Source organism: Panthera tigris, chromosome A1 (assembly GCF_018350195.1).
Source record: "Panthera tigris isolate Pti1 chromosome A1, P.tigris_Pti1_mat1.1, whole genome shotgun sequence".
In the NCBI taxonomy this organism is placed as follows: Eukaryota; Metazoa; Chordata; class Mammalia; order Carnivora; family Felidae; genus Panthera; species Panthera tigris.
The window spans coordinates 79,383,980-79,406,601 of record NC_056660.1 but is presented as its reverse complement, the minus strand read 5'-3'; the positions used below and the strand labels follow the sequence as shown (position 1 = coordinate 79,406,601).

The 22,622-nt window shown below is 50.5% G+C and overlaps 1 protein-coding gene across 2 annotated transcripts in view; it reads right to left on the bottom strand.

Moving 5' to 3' along the window:
• COL4A2 (collagen type IV alpha 2 chain) overlaps positions 1–22,622 on the bottom strand; it is a 173,947-nt gene that overhangs the window by 63,684 nt on the left and 87,641 nt on the right. For both annotated transcript variants that reach the window (XM_042980099.1, XM_042980091.1), the window contains exons 5-11: positions 7,878–8,012; positions 7,747–7,791; positions 4,706–4,822; positions 2,939–3,010; positions 2,135–2,170; positions 1,965–2,027; positions 418–453 (exon numbers count right to left, since the gene is read on the bottom strand). In XM_042980099.1, coding sequence (XP_042836033.1) covers positions 418–453; positions 1,965–2,027; positions 2,135–2,170; positions 2,939–3,010; positions 4,706–4,822; positions 7,747–7,791; positions 7,878–8,012 — 504 coding nt within the window. The remainder of the gene's footprint in view (positions 1–417; positions 454–1,964; positions 2,028–2,134; positions 2,171–2,938; positions 3,011–4,705; positions 4,823–7,746; positions 7,792–7,877; positions 8,013–22,622) is intronic.

Below are 22,622 nucleotides of genomic sequence, written 5' to 3'. Positions count from 1 at the left end.
AACTTAATCATCTTTCTTGGGTGGGAACAGTATGGCCTTGGGCTCAAGCCTGACTTGAAAATCACAGACTAGCTTCCTGGGGGCTGGTGTCACCCTCCGGCACAAAGAGCTTAGTTACATCTGGGCAGGAATGCCACTGGCTCCCCACCCCGCACAAATACAGCCACATTTTGTCCCCTCTGGTGCACTGACACATTCGGATACACACGAGCTGGTCTTGCGTCTACATTGCTAATCAAACATTCATCAGTGTGATTTCCACACGACGGCAGTGGGATGTGATTTTTTTGGTCTTAAAAACCTACAGAATCATTTTCATCACAAAATAAACGATATGTCGTTGTCAACCAAGTAGCCCTATGGTCAGGAAAGGGGCACACAAGTGTGTAAGCCACCCCTCCCCCGTCACCGACTTACCGGCTGTCCTTTAGGTCCAGGGGGTCCAGGCGGGCCCTGCACAAATACAAAGAAATCTGTAAACTGTTTTCTTTATCCCAGGACCCAGATAACTTCTGCTGAGAAGCTCTGGGAAAGCCATTCTGTGTATATTTAGAACACCGTCTAGTATGTAGAGAGGTTTCTGATCTACCTGCCTCAGTGGGGAGGACGGGCTGGAGGGCAGAGGACCGGGGGCGGGCCTGCCTCTCAGAATTTGCCAGCTGTCCACCTACAGCTGTTCTGGGTTTGCTCTTCTGAGTTCAGACTTTTGACTTCACCCGGGTCCTAACTCCTGCCTGCTCTCACCCCCCGCAAGGTCCCAGGCCCTGTCACCGCGGACACTGCCTCCCGTGACCTCCTCCTAGCATGTTTTGCTGGAGGGGTCAGCAAATGTTCACAAGCAGAATTAACCTGCGGGTCCAAACTGCAGGGTTGAAAGTCCATCTGCAAACACCACGGTCTTTCTGCAAAGTGTTCCGCGTCAACGCCACACTTAGGATGAGGTGTTAAACACGCACGAGATGGGCGGTTAGCGTTTAAGCACAAGGAAGCATGGGCGATTCTAATGGCCCGTAGAAGAACCTGAAGCTGTCAGATCAGCTCAGGACACGGCGGGGACAGGCCCCTGCTTCAGATTTCCCCGAACTGTGTATTTAAAGACCAACCCCTGTCCGTGTGGCGTGTGTACCGTGGGCGGGCCGACAGCTGTATGCGGCGGGGGAGCAAAGAACCTGGCATCTCGCGATCCTCGCTTCTCCGGTTTTCTGCGACAAGGTCTCTCTCACCTGGACCCGGACCTCCCCCAGTGTTGTTCAAGGCCCATTTGTCTTGATGCTAAACTTCCAGGGAATGAGGGGCAGACACCCAGTGGGGGTGGTTTAGTGCCGGGCCGGTGGGCGGTGGGGGAAGTGGTCTGGGGGGCTTCATGGGCACCAGCACCTCTGTTTTCTCGTCCTCTCCCTCCCTGCAGCAAGCCTTCCCTCACCCCCGTGTTGTGCAGGTGCCACTCTGTCTGTTGAGTTGCACGGGCTGGGAACCCCTTCAGGCGGCCACTGGGGCCATTTTGCTAACTGATGTGTAACATCTCACTGGCAATGATGGCCACTCCCAGGTGTGGCACAGCTGTCACGATGGCCACGCCCAGGCAGAGACCATTTCTTCTTATCCACCTGTCGGACTTTGATGTGCTTGGCCCAGGGGTGACCGCCCCTCCCCCGCCCCCCCGCCATCAGCTGGCTGGGTGTGGGGCCGAGAGAGCTCATCTCGACTGGAAGGGGGCCCAGCCAGCACCATCTCCACACTGGACATGCTTGGTGGTGATCTAGTGCCCACAAATTTCAAGTCCTCATTCTTCAATCTTAACAGCAGCAAAACGCATGCGAGAGAGTCTCGACAGTCTCCATCGTGACCACAAGCATCCGAGATGTATCGTGACGTTTCCACATGCATCAACAACTGAAGAAGCCATGTGTCTGGGGGAACACCCTGATGGCCCCCTCAGAATGAGCCGGGCACCTGCTACTTACTGGTCTTCCTGGAGCTCCAACCGGACCCATCTGTCCCATAGGCCCGTGGCGGCCAGGAGGCCCCTGCATACAGGCAAAAAGGAAGGCTGTTAGGAGAGGGACACCGGTATATGCAGTCCTGAGTTCTTGACATTCTGCTTGGAACATTCTCTAATGAAAATAGACCTTACCTGGAAACCGACCAATCCAGGCTCCCCAGGTTCACCCTAGTTGAGAGAAAATAATTTTAACAGTTCTGGTTTTTATTTATTTATTTAAAATGTTTTTTTTTTTAACATTTATTTATTTTTGAGACAGAGACAGACAGAGCATGAACGGGGGAGGGTCAGAGAGAGAGGGAGACACAGAATCTGAAACAGGCTCCAGGCTCTGAGCAGTCAGCACAGAGCCCAACGCGGGGCTCGAACTCACGGACCGTGAGATCATGACCTGAGCTGAAGTCGGACGCTTAACCGACTGAGCCACCTAGGCGCCCCAAGAGTTCTGGTTTTTAAGTGTCTTTAGATTTAGTTACATTTTATCACAACTTTGGAAACAAATTCGGAAACTATATCAGCCCCGCCAGGGGCTTGGTAATGCTACCCTTTATCTGGGGCATTGTGAATACAGACTGGAAAGGTGTGCACCCACAGGTAAATGTCACCCCGATGGGAAATTGATGATTTTTTTTAGTTTACTTATTTTGAGAGAGAGACAGAATCCCAATCAGGCTCCACACTGTCAGCACAGAGCCCTACCCGGGGTTTGATCCCACGAACGGTGAGATCGTGACCTGAGGGAGTTGGATGCTTAATCGACTGAGCCCCCCAGGCGCCCCAGGATAGAAATCGAAGGTTTTTAGCTTCTTCATGGTGCTGGGCTGTTCTACCACCCCAGAGGCACTTGCTTATAGCTCAGCCATACTAGGGAAGTTTTGTTATTATTAGGAATTACCCTGATAGCTCAGGCACGAGTCCCACCTCTAGCGAACATACCCTGTATTTGTCGCGGTCCACACTGGAAAGCGCGTACGGCTCACCTTTCTGCCCCTTGGGTCCTTGGGGCCCCTATGGTAGACAGGACGTGGAAGACAGAGAAAACACAGAAAGGCCCATGAACACTCAGTGCAGTCAGTGCTAGCCATGTGGGTGATTAGACATTGTCTGTTATGGGCAATGTCAGTGGTCCTTACGGCTTATTTGGGTTATTTTGAACACCAGTCCTACATTCAGCCACAAAGATGAGACTTTCGTATTTACCCAATAGTATCTTCCTTCAAAGTTAAAATGGAAACGTTTTATAGGACTTAGGTTATTTACAAAAACCCAAAAGGATGCTCAGTAAACGAATCCTTCAGGATACCAACATGTTGTTTCTCTTCGTAATAATACACTTTGTCTTTTCTTGGGCATTAGGGTGCTAAAGATATTAACACATATGTTCTGAAGCACCATTTTTGGGAAAGATGCTGGGTCATTCTGTAAAAGTGGAATTGTGACAAATACACTCAGTACGTGTGCATATTGTATGTGGATGAATGTCTTTCAATGTCTGTGTATGAAATCAGTATTAAAAATTTTTTTTTTAAACATTTAATCTTAAGACACACAGAGAGACAGAGTGCAAGAGGGGGAGGGGCAGAGAGAGACACACACACAGACAGAATCCCAAGCAGGATCCAGGCTCTGAGCTGTCAGCACAGAGCCGGACATGGGGCTCGAACTCCCGAACTGTGAGATCAGGACCTGAGCCGAAGTCTGACACTTAACTGACTGAGCCACCCAGGCGCCCATATAAAATCAGTATTTTAAAGTGATGGTTATATTTATTGATAATGATAGTTTCATGACATTACAGCAGACTGGAAAGTGATGGTCCTCGTTGACAAGGTGACCCACACATAAAAGACAACCCAGGGAGAGGACTGGGGAGGAGAAGCGAGAATAAGAGAAATCCACGAACTTTAGGGGGAAACACGCAGGGAGGAACGTGTGAATATTCTTCCCCAGTCTTAGAAATGTTTTCTTAAATAAAAAGTTTTACCAAATAAGATGTTGGCAAAACCCTGACTTTGCAATATTTTGATGGCAAGAAGGCAGCCATACAGAAATGGAAAACATTTCAAGATTCTTTGCAAAGACCTGAAAACTGAGTCTACAAAATAGATGAATACACGGAAGTTTTCCATAAAAAAAAAAAAAAAAAAGCACACTTCTACCTGCAGGGGCTGTTTCCATGTCACAGAGGATTTTAGAATCTAACAAGATGGGAGCTAACGGCATTCTGTCAAGCTCTAATTAAGCCTTTTGATTTTGTTTTTGCTCTTGCCCAATTCTTCCCTGTTACTTGAATTGTAGCATGGGGGGAAATGCAAGGACACAGGTAAAACTGCACGATACAAACCACACGCATTATTTTCTATCTTGTTTACAGAATAAATTTGGAGAATGAAGTTCTCTGGACGCAGGAAAATCATGCTGAGATGTCTGCAGGAACGTGTGCATCCTGACCGCTGCCTAGGGACAGGGGAGCACCTGCCTGGGGGTGCAGGAGCCGGGCTGAGCACACCTGCCGCGGCCGAGGGGTCCACAGGAGCCAACCCGCCCTCCTTGGAAAGTCTCTCTGACACAATTTCTAAAAGGGCCTTCTGGATGGGCCCATGAAAGGCACACCACACATCCTCCACCCGTCTGCGGACAAGGGCCGGCCCCCCAGCTCCTGGAGTTCACCACCCCAGCCACACCCACTGCCCTGATACTCACAGGAGGGCCAATGAACCCCCCGGGGCCGACGGGTCCCTGGTGGCCCACGTCTCCTCTCGTCCCGTTGCAGCCATCGTGACCAGGTGGCCCTCTGGGCCCACCTTGCCCCGGGTGTCCCTGGGAAAGAAGAGTAGGTGAGCCTTCTAGCACACGGTCTGGCGTTCTCATGAAGAGCGTGATAAAACACTTCTAAATCTTCCCACCCTGCATGAACCCAAGGGCAAAGAGAACTCAAAACCAGCAGGTGGGTGAATGAAAGATTAAGTAAATGGAGGCACACAGGTTCGGTTCTGAGCAGGAGAAAGGCCTTCAGGACAAAGTTCTGTTTGCCATGGGCTGGGTAAAGAAGTCCATTACCGCCGGTCTATCGGGAGGTCTGTGTCAGCAGGGACGGGTCACGGTAGATTTAAAACTTCTAGAAGGCACTCTGGAAGCGGCTAGGTCTTTCAAGGACAATAAGGGGCCCCATCTTTTGTGCCCAACCGAACTGTAGAGGGTGAGTTGACAGACTCACATCCTTCACAGGAAAGAGATTCACACTCCTCCTGCCCCCCCAAGGGATTTCATCCATGACTTCGCCATATGTAGAAGAACTGATTTCCTCTTATTTGCTTTCGAATAAAGCCAATAAAAGCAACATCTGATGTTCAGAGATGTCGGGGTGGGGGAGGGGAGGGAAGGCAGCATGACCAAATGTCTTTTGAATAGCTAGGGAGTCAGGCTGAGTTAATGACCTGCTGCTTACGTACTACGAGACCACGGCCTATTTTGCTGTTTCTTCCCCCGGCACCTGTTTAGATATATGCCATCTTCTTAATCTCTCTAAAATTTTGCTTTTGCTGACAATGGACCAAGCATACATTCCAGAGTGGATTTTTTGAGGCCCCATTAGGATGCCTTTTACACTTACATTGAGAAATTTGGGACATTTCAAGAGAAATGAACAAATCCTACATAGAGTGCCTGGACCCTGAACGATATTAAGAAACACAACGAGAAGAGTTGCATTTTAATTTCGTTGTCTACCTCTCATCGCTCTCCTTTAGACACTCAAAGCCGCTGCTTTAACTGGGACCCTCAGACAAGCACAGATCCAACAGCCAATCCCCTGGTAGACGAGAGAAATCCCCTCCGCCCTGGAAATCACGGGGTACCATCCATCTCTCCAGCTGAGAGTGCAGCCAGCTGCCTTGGTAGTGGCCAACTACAGGCCTTTTTTTGGGGGTCTCTGAAAGCTGATCCTTCAAATTCAGCCTGAGAAAACAAGCCCGGTGGGTGCTCTGCTCACGATCTGTGCGGTCTTCCATGATGCTTTTCGTAACTCGAGTTCTTCACTCCTCTCCAGAGTGATCTGTCTCCTGTTGGCCTTTCTTGCTCCCTTGGAACTGATCTAAGTCATGTGACATGGCGTGTCAGTCAGACGTTAGTTGGAGACTGTTCTTCAAAGAAAAATTGCAATTACCTTGAACTGACCGCCCGTCTCATGTTCAACATCTAACTGGACACGGCTCTTAAGATCTGACTGCACATCACATTTTATATATGGCTCCTAAGTGGCTAAAATTAGCCCGGGGGCAGATGGCACATGGGTGCATGTATGTGCAGTTCCAGAGTCCTGTGGTCAGTGGGCGAGGCCATTGTCAGCAGCACGGAGATTCTGCAGAAACCGCTCAGTTACCTGCTTACTGTGACCACTCTCTCATGTGAAGATACTGCCTCTCCAACTTGTGAACTATTTCCTCCTCAGAGTAAATGGGCATACAGTGGAAAAACCAAATATGACTCAGAGTAGCTATACTGTTTTTCCACATCCCTCCTTTTAAACTCAGATTTCGACTTCCAGAAGACAAAACCGACAAGGTGGCCCAAAGAGCTCAAGAAAGCAGTTTAAGAATAGGTGGTTTTGTTGCAGGCGGTTGGTAGGAAAATGCTATCATTATTTGTTTATCCCTGAAAATCTACGGATTCTTTGACTCTGACTAATGGGGAAGTGACTACCTTACTTGTTCACACAGCTGTGTGTCCTAACTGGTGCGTGTGAGCCCCCGTCCAGGGGACGCTCCGGGTCAGGTCACCGTCACGCGGGCCTCAGGTCTGCGTGTGGCCTGTCTGTAGCCCTGACCGCCTTCCTGTACCGCTGCACAGCCTCCTGGGTATGCAGCCGGCATTCTGAAGAACCTCCTCTCTGTGATGCACAGCCTCTCTGTGATGGCTCTTCTGTGTTCCCTCCTACAAGGCGGCTGTCCTGCTTCCACAGCTCCGGGAATGCATCTGTTACGTGTGCACACGCGTGTAGATGTGCGTGCTAACACAGGGGCAGGGGGTGTGGGCATGTGGGGTAAGGGCTCGGATGTGTGCACACGAGGGAGGTTCCTGAAGCAGATGTCCTCAAACCTCAGCAGCAGGCGAAAGCATGTGTCATAAACACATCTGTCCCTGCGGCTGGGATCCGTAGGAGGCAGACCCTGGGAATCTGCTCATGGATCCTTGTGAAAGAGGTTGAGAGACAGGCCGCTGTGTTTATTTTTTTTTTATGCCACAAGAAGTAAAGTAAACTAGGTTAGAAAAACACATTTTATTGCATTTTGAGATTTTTCTCATGGACAAACCCTGTCTTTTCTTCTCACTTACGCATGGTTCACTAGAGAACTGGGGAAGCTTCACCAACGTCCAGCAGAGGGCGTCCTCCCACCCACCATCTCGGCTGTGCCCCTTTATGTTCAGGTCGCTTTACGGTTCCAACAAAATGTCAAGCCGCATTCTGATTGCGCATATCTAACGTGCTAGCCTTCCATTACAAAACCAGGTCCGGTTTTCGCCAAGTAGCCTCGATTCCGAAGCCAAGCGCAGAAGAACATTTACAAAGGAACCAATCTGTGCCGTATTTGATGGGACTCCAGGGGAAAAAGGATGCACTGAGAGCCCTACTTCATTTCGTAAACCAAACAGGAGGCCTAGGTAGAAATGCTTCTGTAAGTCAGGAGCTTGCTTAGCATGTGTTCGGTGTTTTAAAATCCTACAAAATCTTACAAAACACTTACGGGAATTCCGTCGGCACCAGGGAATCCGGAAACGCCTCTTGCTCCCTGTAAGGAAGGCAGACAAGCTTACTGTGGGCCGGGACACCCACTGCCCGTCACAAAAGTGGAGGGAACATGAGAAGTCATCATACCACATCTCCTTTCGGTCCTGTGATCCCCGGTGACCCCCTCTCGCCCTTGTCACCTTTGCGGCCCTGCAGTCCTGGGAATCCCTGCAGGCCTGGGGGCCCGGTGTACCCCTGGGGGCCCACTGGCCCTGGCTGGCCCTGCAGAAACAACAGAGTTTAATCACGGTTAATAACAACAGACGAGCATTTTCCAGCGTGCTGCTTTTGAAACGACGCTTTTCTCTCAAAGAGCTATGATGTCCAGGGAACGTCACATGTAGACAGTTCTATCTCCTGCCACAATTGCCACAGAGTGACTTCTGGCTAAGAAAGAAGGCCTAGAGTGTTAAAAGAAAAAAAACATGTTAAATGTGAGAAAAAAAAATCATCCTAGATCACTAATGTCGCGTTACCGTGAAATGCTGGCATTAGGTTGGGATGAAAGAATCCGCTTACTTGGCTTTTTAAAAAAATTTTAATGTTTATTTATTTATTTTTGAGAGAGAGAGAGTGAGAAAGCGTGAGCAGGGGAAGGGCAGAGAGAGAGGGAGACACAGAATCTGAAGCAGGCTCCCGGCTCCCAGCTGTCTGCACAGAGCTCGACGCGGGGATCGAACCCACAGACCGTGAGATCATGACCTGAGCCGAAGTCGGACGCTTAACTGACTGAGCCACGCAGGCACCCCTTACCTGGCTTTTTTTTTTTTTTTAAATAAAAAATGTGTTCTCAGTTAACAGGAAAATTCCAAACAGATTTCCAATATTTTATCTCTACTCAGTATAATGCCTGTAACAGGATGGAAATGTATATGGCACTCAGGTATCAAAATGATCCCCAGATGTTTAAGTGATCAGATAATCTCCCGTCTACACACATACTACACGCACACACAGAGAAACATTAAAGGTGTCTGAAGCCTGTAACAATCCACACCCGTGGCCATCGGACATGAGTGGCCATTATTTAAAAAAAAGACAAAATGATGTGCTGGTGAGCACACGGAGAAATCAGAGCCCTCGGCACTGCGCGTGGGGATGTAAAACGGCACGGCCGACGTGGAACAGGATGGTGGGTCCTCAAAAATTAAACAGAGAATTGCCATTCCATCCAGCAACCCACTTCTGGGAGAATCCTCAAAATCGCTGGGAGTGGAGACCGAACAGGTGCTTGGACGCCTGTGTTCGCTGTAGCATCTTCCCCAGCAGCCAAAGGGCAGACGCACGGCGTTTCCTGGGAGATGGTGAGCATACAAAATGGGGTCCATCCACGCCACGGGCGATTATTCACCTGGCCGGGGGGTGTGGGGGCCTCACCTCCCAACACTGCCGACGCCTGTGGACGTGGGGCCCAGGTACGGGGGAAGCGGTCAGAATTTCTCGGAGGCGGAAGATACAGATGGAGGTTAAGATCGAGTCGATGGATGAGACCTGCCCCGAAGCTCGGGACCCCTGCCTCCTCCAACAAAGGGTGATTTGGGATGCCCCCTTAGGGCTCCCTCTGGGCCAGGTCAGTTCTGGAGATGATGGGTTCTCTTGCTCTACCCTCCTCGTGTTCCGGAGGGTCCGGTCAAGGTGGAACTCACCAGATACTCCGTCTGAGTGCAAGCATCGCAGGCAGTGGTGAAGCCAGGGTATTTCGTGTCTTTGAACAATGCGGTAAAAGGGGGCTATCGCCCCTTTCTTGTCTCCCCCTCGTTGAGGAGGGTTGTGCTGGAAGGTGGGTAGCCCTGACCATATGAACACATGAACCCCAGGCTCACCCTAGGCTAGTGCTCAGGGCCTTCCACCTGCTACGTTTGCTGGAAGTGTGGGGACAAAACGTGCTTTGATTCTGATTTTTACGGATCTTCTCCAGTCGTAATCATTTTTGTTTTGTTGGCACTGTTAGAATACCACCTTCTTGTGATTATGCGGTATGCCCCAAGCCCTCGAATGCCCCCAGTCATGGTGAGGCTTGCACGGCGAGCGTCCTTTTGGGCGTAAAATGTTCTTCAGTAACACTGTCACTTTTACCGTCTACAAAGTTCATCCCCATCTGGGGGGCTCACTGCACGCCTCCAACTAGGAGCGGCACCTACTGTTAACCACAGCAGAACATGTGTGTCTTCATGATGAAAAACCACATTCTTGTCGTGCCTTCAGTAACCTCTCCTCGGTTCCCTTTGATGGGAAAAGTGATAGCGACATCATGTACTCACTTTCCTGCCATTGTCAGTAAACTTCTTTTCAGCCTTTGTTTCTTGGATGGGAAGTCTGGCTTTTGGAATGAGCCTTTCCTCTTCTGAGGCGTGCTATCACTGTGAAATTCCCATAACACAACACAGACCCTTTAAAGGGGCTTCTAGCACATTCACAGTGTTCTCTACCCACCAGTTTTATCTAGGTCTAGAACATTCCCATCACCCCAAACGGAAACCCGTACCCACTGAGCAGACACTCCTCACTGCCCCTATATTTGCTGTCTGCTCTCCGTGTCTGTGGGATCTATCCATTCTGGGTATTTCACATATATGGAGTCATATGTATGATATGTGACCTTTTGTGCCTGGCTTCTTCCACTTACCATAGAATTTCTGAGGTTCTCCCATGGGGTAGCACCTGCAGTACCCCATTCACTTCCACGGCTGAATCATACTCATTGTATGGAGAGACCACAATTTGTCCATTTCATCCATTCATGGGCATTTACGGGGTTCCCACCTTAGGGCCATTGTGGCTCGTGCTACCATGGACGTGCACGTACAATTACCTGTGTGAGTGCCTGTTTTCGATTCTTCTGGGTACAGACTTCGGAACGGAATGGCTGTGCCTTCTGGCAATTGTCTAACTTTTTCAGGAACTGCCAGACTGCTTCCCACAGTGGCTGCATCACGTCCATTCCCAGCAGCGGTTTGTGAGGGTTCCAGATTTCTCCACACCCTTGCTAGCACTCACTCTTTTCCCTTTCTTAGAAGTTCTAGCCATCGTGGTGGGTGTGAGGATGGTGACATTCTGAGGAGTTTATCTTGAGCTTCTGACAGATGGGACATTTCACAAATTCCATCCAGCTTCCGCCCTGGGGAAGGGCCAGGAAGAGTCTGGAGAAAATCTGAATCAGACCTTCGTCCCCACGGACTGGACCCTCGCTCTTGCCCACAGTGCAAACGCTGTGCTGTTGAGGCGAAGTGGACATTGACGTCAAGGTCAAGGACCTTGCTCTGAATGTTTTAGTCATCAGGCCTGAGATTTCCCCGAGGATATCCTGCCGGCCAGGGCATCCAGTGTGTCTGTCAAGAGCAGTTGGAATGATCAGCTAATGAAAAGGAGCTTCCTCTGTGCTAATTATCACCAACTTCCACCCTTAGTGGGAAGGTCACGGTCGGAAAACCTATTTCCATCTCTTCCCTTCCTTTTGTTCTAAGTGACGTTAAAAATAAAAATTACCCCAGAAGGAGACGTCTAGTTTGAATGTCTCTGCATAAACCTCAAGGGCTCCTGAGAGTCTTGCGGCGCACTTGACAAAAGCATTCCTGAGAAACATTTCTTAAAAGCCAGCAGACGCTGTGAAAGGAGTGGAGGGACCATGTGCTGTGACCCCCATCCCGCCAGGCGATCTGATTCAGATCTACGTGTTACTCGCTGGGAGACAGGACAAAGGAAAAAGCATCATTAAATCGCGTATCTTCTGGGATGAAGTGCCTGTTATAGGTTTTATTTTTAAAAATCTTTAAAAACGTTTCTATTTTTGAGAGAGTGCAGGACGGGGTGGGACAGAGAGAGGGGGACAGAGGATCTGAAGCGGGGTCTGCACCAACAGCCGTGAGCCCGACATGGGGCTCGAACTCACGAAGCAGGAGATCATGAGCTGAGCTGAAGTCTGACGCTTAACTGACTGAGCCGCCCAGGCGCCCCCGTCTTGGTTTGAAAAAACGGTTTATCTTATTTTACCCCCATGCCAAACACGTGACAACTGTCACCCCCCACTTGAGAGGAGACAGCGGGGGCTCTGGAAGGAGCCCAGTATCGTGAAGTTGGGTGGGGAGTGGGCCGGTTCTGAAGCTTCCGTGTTCCATTACATCATTGCTGCTCTGAGTGAGGTCCTCGACCTGAATCAGCTCCATCTGGGAGCTTGAGAGAAATGCGGAGTCCCAGGCTTGGCCCGGACCCTCCTGGAGCTTCAGTGACCACCCTCCCCGGGGGGTTTCTTTGTACAGTAGCCTGGGAGGCTTACTGCTCAACACCCCTCCCCCTGCGACATTCTCACAGAAGCAGGTATCTTTTAATAAAAATCTCATTTAATAAAAAATGAAGTCAGGTCTTAGAAGAACAGTTGAGTGTTTACTGCATCAGGCAGAGAAAGATCTAATATTTACGTTTGTTAAGTACTATTTCTAATGAACTTTTCTGGGTCTTAGGCTTCAGTGGGATCTGCAACAGGCCAGAACCAACTTTGCTCCCTGTGAGGACGGAAGGTTGCTCATCATGTCTCCTTCTTGAAATCACTCCTGGAGCCCGTGTGGGATCCAGGGTCGGCGGTGGAAGCTGAAGTCTGGAAAGGTGGATAGAATGCGTCCAGACTTGAATACACATTGCTCAAATACCGCGGCTGCGGCCAGAAGGCACTTCAAGGCCTGAGACTCTTACTAAGCTTTCCTGAACTTGGAATTTTCACTTCTGAGAAAAGGGCAGAATATAACCAGCTATGTGCACGCGGGGGTGACTCCGGGCCTGCGGACGCGGACACGAAGGTGGGGCGCTGATCATGAAGCGGGGCCGAGAAGTGTGGCCTCACACGCGGCCCCAAGGGGGTGCCTGTTTCCATCCGCAGCTTGTTAACCTTACAGCTCTCTGTGGGGAGGAAGGTAAAAAAAAAAAAAAAAAATAGCTTCCTTTATCAGAGAAGGATAAAGAGAAATGTTTCCAAGGATAAAACCCTGCTTCACTGCACATCAGGATTTTTAATTTACAGTACAGTATTTTCCTGCTCGAATAAGAATAAGCTTTTCACTTACTGGCCAACATGTGAATAGTAGGAAATCCCTTCTCTTTCTGAAGTTGACTCTTCCTGTCTTGCCTTTTATGGGCAGCGGGCCCCAGCAGACACCCCATATCCTCTCCCGTCCCCTGGGGGGCCCCTCCCTTCCTCGGCTGCTGGCGGTGCGTTCCAAGCCTTCCCGGCCCTTCCGATGCTGCCCTTCTCGGTGACCCTCTGGGGATTCCAGCCCAGGTCCCAGCTCGTTAGAAAATACGTCAAATGGCCCAGAAGCTGGGCAGGGCTACCTTTGAGGATCCAAGAAAACAATTCCTTCAGCTACAACTCAGACTTCGTCGCCGTTCTTAGGGTGAGTGAGTTTTTTGATGGCCCTGGCCGGGTGAGTCTGTACCATTTTCTGAGCTCATGATAACGTGGAGGCATCGGAACAGGACAGAACCTGTACGATAACAATCAGCAGTAACGAGCAGCCGCCCGATCCACGAGAGACAGAGCCCGTGGTCGGTCTGCCACCCTTTGCTTGTGGCTTCTTTGGCGTAACAGAACACCAGCCCTGCCCCGGCTACCATTCCGAATCACGGATTCCACCTATATGAGGTAGAACTATACTGGCCTTGGAAGTCCTGCTCTCCAAAATTATTTGGCACTGGCCACAGCACCAGCATCTATGCAAAGCAAATACATCCACACGTAAGGAAATAAACCGTGACCCTCGTCTGGTTCCATGTACACATGTGTGGTCAAAAAGGGTCACAGACCCGAGTGTAGGAGCTAAAACTCTAACTTTCTGAAGAAAAGCACACAGGGAAGAGTCTTAGCGACTTTGCATTAGGCAACTGTTTCTTAGACGCGCCCCAGAGATCATGAACCGTAAAAGAAAAATGTTGAAAACACCAGAAGGCTTGATCTTAAAGGTACCATCAAGAAATAAAGAGCAGCTACAGATGGGGGGGGGGCATATTTCCAGAACACATATGCCTGATATGTGACTTTTGTCCAGAGTACACCCAGAAATCGAGGACAGAGACACTCTATATGAGATCTGAACCCACTCTTCCTCAGAGAAGACGACCAGAGGGAAGCCAGTCCACGCTGGTGCCACCAGGGAGGGCTATGGTCAGGACAGCCCCCCAGGGGTGGGTCGCCCGGCAGGATGGCATGCCAGGACCATGCCGGGGAGGCTGCCGGTGTGATGCGGAATGGGCAGCCTCTCTGGGAAAGTGTGGCAGTTTCTTATAAAGTTAAACATCCGCTTACCGTAAGACCTGTAGGTAAACGTTCATAGCGGTTTGGTTTATTTCAGCTGAAACCCTGGATGTCCAGCGTCTGATGAGTGTAGGAACTGGTACGTTCGTAAAACGGAATACCACTTAGCAACACGAGGGGGGAAATGACCTGATGTGTGCAACATGGAGGACGGATCTTGGGGCGTCATGGTGAGGGAAGCTCATCCCACCCATCCCGCTGGTAGGATGCTATGCTGATATCTGACTTACGACATTCAGAGAAAGCCAAACTAGGCACAGGAAACAGAGCAGTGGTGGCCGGGGGTGGAGGCAAAGGGAGGGAAGAGACTGAGACTTTTGGGGCTCATGGACCTGTCTTCCTTCACGATTACATGTAGCTGTACACGACTGTCAGTATCCACTAAATTGCACGCAAAATATTACCTCGACAAAATTAACTTAAATACAAGTGAAGAGAAGAGTCTGGTAAAGACACACATTAAGAGGACAAGTCTGGGGGCGCCTGGGTGGCTCAGTCAGTTGAGCATCCGACTTCAGCCCAGCTCATGATCTCAGGGTTCATGAGTTTGAGCCCCGCATCGGGCTCTGTGTGGAAGGCTCGGAGCCTGGAGCCTGCTTCGGATTCTGTGTCTCCTCTCCCTCTCCCCCTCCCCTGCTCACACACTCTCTCTCTCTTAAAAATAATAAACATGAAAAAGTTAAGGGGCATCTGGGTGGCTCAGTCGGTTAAGTGTCCGACTTTGGCTCAGGTCATGATCTCATGGTCTGTGGGTTTGAGCCCTGCATTGGGCTCTGTGCTGGGAGCCTGGAGCTTGCTTCGAATTCTGTGTCTCCCTCTCTCTCTGCCCCTCCCCCACTCATGCTCTGTCTCTTTCAAAAATAAATAAATGTTAAAAAAAAGAAAAAGAAAAAAAAAAAGAAGAGAAGCCTGAAGTTCATGGGCTTGTTGGATACGACCAAGTCCTTCTGGAACATTCTTACGAATGAATTTATAAGGTCACTAATGTTTCGGAAAGGAAGAAGGAAGAGGGGACACTTTTAAAACGCCTTATTAAAAATACACTTAGCCAAATGCTTTTTAAAAATGTCTGCCAGGGAGATGAAAAAAAAGAAAAAAAACCCAAACTGCAGAAACTAAGGGCTGGTCTGGAGTCCAGTCCGGAATCTGGTCTGTGGCACTTGATGTGGACAGAAAGGAGGGCCGTCCGCACTCAGCCCGCCGAGCGGCCGGACTGGAAGTGGGTCAGGACCAAAGAGAAGGCCAGGCGGTCTTGGCCTCCACGATGCACAGTCTTCAGAAAGAACACACCAGAGGCATCACCTCTACTCATAAGATGCTGCTGTACAGTTTTACCTGAAATGAGTCACATTTTACAGCAGAGGAGAAATGGGTCAGCTCCCGGTCCCCACCCACAGGAGCAGGACATCTGCAAACTCTGCTCCTTCTTCTAAAAATAGGCAGCACATGGGCCGTCCCACTCGATGGCTTTTACCCCAATGTGAGGCCACGCTTTTTACAGTCTGGATGTGACGCTGCCTGGCATATGTCAGAAAAGCAGAACTTCTGGGAAAGCCTTCCCCTGCTTGCGGCAATAAATACATTTCGTTTGCCCGAACGCGACTGCTTGCCTAACACACCGGCTTGGTTTCTCAAGCCTCCTGGCCCCAAGAAGACATGGAGTTGGATGTGGATGAACTGAGGGCCTCGGGGAGCCCAGACGGCAGCCAAGAATGGGCTGGGACCACAGGTGTCCCATAGGCAGGAAATGCTCTAACTGAGCTCTGACTACACGGAAAACAGTATTAGTGCCCAGAGTAACCGCAGCAAATGGCCTTCATGTCCTTATGAGTGATACAAGGGCTCCTGGCTATACTTAGGTATCAGAAAGTGACAACCAGAATACGAGGCGATTTTGGAGTTACCAAATCAGGCAACTGCAGGTAACTAAAACAGCCGTCTACGTGTACGGCCTCAGTGGAGACCATTCATTTCCACGTGCCAAGACTCCGCCGGTCTCCTTAGATCATACTCCTAGGCCACGCTCGAGTGTGACGTGACTTACGGCAGACCCTGTGCGTTTCTCTCATGGCCCCATGATTGGCAAACAAGCCCTGGGGGGGATGCCTGCACACAGGGGAGCCGCAGAAGACACCCGTGTGTGGGGCCTCCCGATGCTGGCTCCCCTGATGAGGTCATCAACTGGCCGGCAGGAGTGCGGAATGCCTTTTGGATGTTGGTGGCATGGACCAGGAGCAGGACCCAACAGTTCTATCTAGCTTGCTTTTAGAATAAACACAGTCATCTGAAAGAAAACTATTCTTGAGGTTGGCATTATATTGATTTTTTTAAATATTTATTTTTGAGAGAGAGAGAGAGAGCATGCACATGAGCAGGGGAGGGGCAGAGAGAGAGGGAGACACAGAATCGGAAGCAGGCTCCAGGCTCCGAACTGTCAGCACAGAGTCCGAAGTGGGGCTCGAACCCACAAACCATGAGATCGTGACCTGGGCTGAAGTCGGATGCTTAACCCACTGAACCACCCAGGCGCCCCTGGAAATCCATATTTTTAACAAGGTCCCCAAGCAACTCAGATGCAAAGCCAGGTTTGGGAGTCAGGGGACAAATATAATTCTCACACAGGACAGGTGAGGGGACAGCCCAGGGAGGTGGAGGTCTTAACCCACAGCTCTGCTGGCCCTCCGCCCGAGAACACTTCATGACATCCTTCTGATGACGCTCCAGGTGTCACGGTCAGGGTGACCCATTCCGCTGACTCTAGGGGCCTGTATGCTTGTGTTCGTCAAGTGAATGTAAGACCTCCTCTCACTTTACGACCCAAGGACTGCTTCCTCACTCCCCTGCACAGAGGACTGTGTGACCCTCCCCAAGGTGGATGGGAACTGTAGCCCAGCAAAATGCGTCAGGATGGAACTTTCCATATTTTCAGCATTTACAATGTTTTTGCTTCCAAGAGTTAAAGAAGAAAACTCCCGAGGGTCAGTGACCTTATTCCAGTGATTGAAAAAACTCCAGCAGGGGCCATACTGGTTCACTCTGGTTGCTTTGGATCTGATGATGCTCCTATATCCAGTCTTTGGAGACTCCCGGGGTCTCCTTGGGAGGACCTGAAACCCCCACCACTCATTTCAAAGGGAGCCGGTCTCCACAGAGCCCAAGAGCAGGCTGTTTCCCAGAACGCTATGCAGTTTGGGGCCGTTTTCTTGATCCCTTGTAATATTTTGTTTTCTGAGGATAATGATTTCATTCCCTTTAACAAAATGAGACATCCCTCACCTTTTAAAAGAAAACCTGGCTAATGTACCCCAAAGTAAGTCATTAGAAGTTTTAAGAGCAGTAACCATGTTTTTTTAAAAAAAAAATTTTTTTTTAACGTTTATTTATTTTTGAGACAGAGAGAGACAGAGCATGAACAGGGGAGGGGCAGAGAGAGGAAGACACAGAATCTGAAGCCGGCTCCAGGCTCTGAGCTGTCAGCACAGAGCCCGACGCGGGGCTCAAACTCACGGACCGTGAGATCATGACCTGAGCTGAAGTCGGACGTTTAACCGACAAAGCCACCCAGGCGCCCCAGTAACCATGTTTTATGCGCATTTTGTGAGAAGTTGGAAGTGATGAGTTCAAACAGTGGATGCAGTTATGCATTTAAGTTCAGATCCAGCATTTAAGTTCAGATCCGAGCAGCTTGGCTCGGAGCCAGTCAGGGCTGACGGAGGTCCCCGTGGTCACAGGAAGCATCACTGTGTGCACTGTCCTACTCTAGAAGGCTGGGTAAGCCCTGAAGGTGGTGGTTTGTCACTTGCATAGGCCTCAGGGCTCCTGAGTGCGGGGTGACGTGGGACGCTCCCCGCCAAGTGGCCTGATGGACGTTCCCAACACCAACGTCCCTTACCTACAGGTGTTGGGAAAAGGCTTTCTGCTTGTAGACCACTTTTACGACCATTATAACGAGTTCATGGTTTCTGGGGCACTTTTGAAGCACAGTGCCAGTGCGTAAGACTTGTGGGGGGCTATCGCCCTCTGGTTCTGTCCCCCAGTATGCCAAAGTGTGTCACCTACAGCCTTAGATCCCTCCCTCACTCTGCTCCAGCCCGTGGAATTACTGATCTGGTTCTGCACTGGGCAGGTGATCTGGTTCTGCACTGTTGGGGAGAGGGCTTTTCAGGCGTCAGCGTGGATCACAAAGGCAGAGCACCCAGACTCATGGGGAGGGATACCGGCCTTATCAAAACTGTGTACCATCGGATAAAGAGAGATCAGCCGCCGAAATCAAGACCTAGGAAACCAGGCCAGGGTTTTGGAATGCCGAGACTCCCGCCCCCAGGGATTTACTTCTGGTAATCTTTGAACCACGCTGTTTTGAGGACAACTGTTAGCGATAAACGGAACACGCTGGAACCATTCTGCACAACCATCGTACCTCAGGAGGAGCAAAGGTTACAGACAAAAGGGGTGTTTGCCAACTGGGGTCTGGGAAAAGCTATAAAAGGAAGCTTTTCGACACTAGCTGAATGTTTCTTTTTAGAATAAAAATTTCACTCTGTATCAACAGAAGACACCTTCTCACTGCCTCCTCCTACACTGCGGGTCAGAGGAACGCGGTGCAGTTCCCGCGGCTGGCACTGGGTGGCAGTCAGTCGCGCTTTTGGGAGCGAGACCCCGCCCCACTTCAGACTTCAGGTTTGTCGCGTCCAAGATTTTGGGACTGTTCTGGGTGACGATGACCCCCTTCCGTGGGACAGAGGGCAGGCCCCTCAGTTGTCACGGGGAGCTAACCTCCCAGGGGGAAAATTCTGATGAAAATGTTCACGGCAGAATTCCAACGGTGTCGAAAGAGCGTATCAAATTCCGGTTTTCTCTTCACGGGGCACTTGAACTAACAGTAATTAATTATCTTGTACTTCCCTTCCCTTTTGACTTGACCAAAGGAATGTGTTCTAAGTACACAGAAATAGCGGAGGACCCGTTAGACCCAGACCCAGTGCAGAGTTCCGGGAGACAGCAAAGTAATAAGTGCAACCAACATTTCTAGAGTGGAGCGTTCACGGTGCGGAAAACTTTCCACCAGCAAACGGATTTAATCCCCATGGCACCTCTACGGGGCAGGTGCTGTTCCCATATTGGCTCCGAGGATGGATTCGTGCCCAGCTTTGTGGGACGTGCCCAGAAGGCAACGTCAAGGCGCCTACGAACGCCCCTTGAGTAACGGACATGACTTGGGACCCTGAATCATCTGTTTCACTTATCTTCACGAGGCTACAACAAAGCCAAAAGCAATGGCCAAAGTGACAAAGCCAAACAGATGTACGCCTGGGGTTCGTGCAGACCCAACAGAACAGAGCCAGTCACCTCCCTGGGAGATTATCTGAGAACCTGCTTCTCTGCTTTAACCCAACGCTGCTCAATTGCCGCCATTTCACGGCTCATTAATCCGCCTCCTGCTAGAAAGTGACCGGGGCAGAAAGAGAAGGTGAAACTCCAAGTCACTTCTGTTACTTTTTAGCAACTCTGGTCAAGAGGTATGCGGGGGGGGCGGGGGCTGCAGGCTGAGACATCAGGACACAGGGAGGGGGGCAGCTGGACGCATCCCATGACTGCGCTCTCTCTGGCACCCATGCATACTTGCTGTTGGGGGAAGACCATGTTAGCAGACTTCTCAACGGTTGAGGAGGCTTTTATGGTAAGAAGATTGGATCGCTAAGTATTTCCTGAACAAAGGGTATGCTGGATCTGTGAGAGTAAGTTTTCAGATACACGGAACTTGCTGGAAAATCGCCTCTGGCAAGAATAAGTTCCTCGGGGAGAGGCCCGTCGGGACAAAGCAGAGCCCGAGACAGGAAACAGGGCCACGTACTGCTAGTGCCATTTCTTTTTCTTGTTTTAAGGTTTTTAAAAATGTTTATTTGAGAGAGAGAGAGAGAGAGAGAGAGGGAGAGGGAGAGAGAGAATCCCAAGCAGGCTCCACACCATCAGCACAGAGCCTGACGTTGGGCTCGAACCCGTGAACTGTGAGATCATGACCTGAGCTGAGATCAGGAATCAGATGCTTAACTGACTGAGCCACCCTGGTGCCCCTGCCAGAGCCGTTTCTAAGGGGAGGCGAGACTCCCCTGGAGGGAGGGAGGAGACCATGTCAGAACTGGCAGCTACTTGGTTGGGAACACAGTGAAAAGGTGTGAAAGTGGCTTCTAATTGGATGTGGCAGAGATGTTACGGGACAGAGAATGGGAGCTGTTTCCAAGAGCAGGCGTAGAAGGAACCCCCAGAAGAGGCGTGTAGAAGACGCTGGCAGGGGCCCGGATCGTCTGCATCGGGAGTGCAGGGCGTCCACAGTCCCCAGCCGTGTGGGGCTGTCCCAGCAGGGGCAGATGCTGGTGGTCCACCCACGGCCGAGTAACAGATTTGTGCAGAGAGCTCGAAGAACCCCCCAGGATGTCAGAAGCACATTAGGACATCTAAACATAGATTTACTTAAGGACACGTGGAATTGTAAGCTTGGGAACAACTCCTAGAGAAGGACATAGCGCTATCTAACTTGGGGCCCAAGTGGTCTGGACCCGGTAACGTGGCTAGGTCGTGGTGAGCGGCCGGCCATATTCTAGTTCATTAATTTTGCACACTCCACGTTGCCCTTGAAGTTTGGTGCTGGGGGAGGTTACGTGGCAGATAGTGAAATCAGATCAAAGTTTAGTCTCCTTATTTACATCTTTAAAAGTGTCTAACATTTTGGAAACGGTTCCACAGAGTATTTGTTGCAAAGATATTATCAATAATGACATCTAGGGGCCTCTGGGTGGCTCAGTCGGTTAAGCATCTGACTTCGGCTCAGGTCACGATCTCACGGTTTTTAGGTTCGAGCCCCGCGTTGGGCTCTGTGCTGACAGCTCGGAGCCCGGAGCCTGCTTCGGAGTCTGTGTCTCCTTCTCTCTCTCTGCCCCTCTCCTGCTTGCACTCTCTCTCTCTCTCTCAGAAATAAATAAACATTAAAACATTAAAAAAATAATAACATCTCGTGCACTGGTGGAGATTCTGGAACTGCTGAGCAGAGGCACGTGATGACGGTGACTGTCCTCGGCCACAGAGTGGATGTGTGAGCTGAAGGTCCGTGTCCGCCATCAGGGTTAAATCCCGCTAACAAAGGGCTGGCAAGCACGGTCGTGTCTGACACAGCAGATGGCTATCTGGACATCCTGGACTTCCCTCCGAAGACTCCCTGGTCTAGAGTGGCTATTTGGATCAACACTGAACACACATCCGCAATTAAAAAAAGAACAACAAACCACGAGAAATTGATCTTTTTTCAGTCTGGTGGAAAGATAATGGATGGCTCATTTGTACAGACATGAAACCCGGGGTCCTGGGTGGGAGGAAACCAAATGACATTAACACTCATTCCAGAGAAGTGACTCAGCTATGTGCTGTCCTCCTGACAGGGGCAGAAACAACCTCCAGAATGCTCGTTCTTCTCAAAGCCATTTGCCGGGAGAAGAAATAGCAATTTTCATCCACAAAATGGGAGGCGACCATGCTACACAGCCACCCCTCCAAGGCACATGCTCACTGCTGATGTGCTCCTTCGAAGACCGTGTGGCCCGAGACAAGATGCACACGGTTCACCGAAAAGACAGGGAGCCGCGACGGGGAGGCTCGGAACACAGACCTGGAGGCGGGCCGATCGGCACGCATGGTTCCTGCTGTCTGTGGGAGCTGGAATAAACATGGCAGAGTTCATCCATCACACGGCTGGAGCCCAGCATCCTTGCGAGCTTCCCCCCAGAAAGCCCTGCCCTTCAGACTTGGGAAGATGTTCCCTTCTGTGCTGCATGTGGCCGTGTTGTTGTCCATCATGGTCACGGCCTTGTCGGTTGGTCCCGTTCTGCACATGGTGGGCCACAGGTCGGGGTAACACCGTGAAGGTTAGGGGTTTCCTCTCCGCCAGCCTGGGTCGCTGACCCTCCAGTGGATTCCAATCCTAAACGCAGCGGAGGGGAAGAAGAACGTCCGCAGAAAATACAGAAAGAAGAACACACGAGCAAACAGGAGATACGGACCATGAGACGATGCCCCTCGTCCCTACTTGTGCACGGACGAAGGAGGCCACGTCCTCACTGGTGCAGCCTCTCGTGCGTTTCTCTGATTTAGACACGCTGCTGGTTATGAATGACACTCACTATCTGCTTCCCATCGGGGATTTATGGGCAACGGCCGCTCAGTTCGGCAGTGATTTCTTTGAGCCACAAGATTCCTCCTTATCAAGCAAAACAGTAGTGCTTTCTTGGACGCCTCCATCTGATGCGCCAGGAAGGAATTCAGGAGGCAGAGGCTGGCATGGCTTTTCCCTCTGATAGTGATTCACTGGAAAATGATTTCCCATCAAGAACGCGCTTCCATTTCTTTAGCGGCTTTTCTGCTCGCCCTTCCATGCCCAGGACCACAAGCTGGCACCTGCTTGCTCCTGGGAAGGTCTCCAAGGGACACACCGATTGGCATGAACATCCGCTAACTTTAAGTCTCCTCTCTCTTTTTGTTTA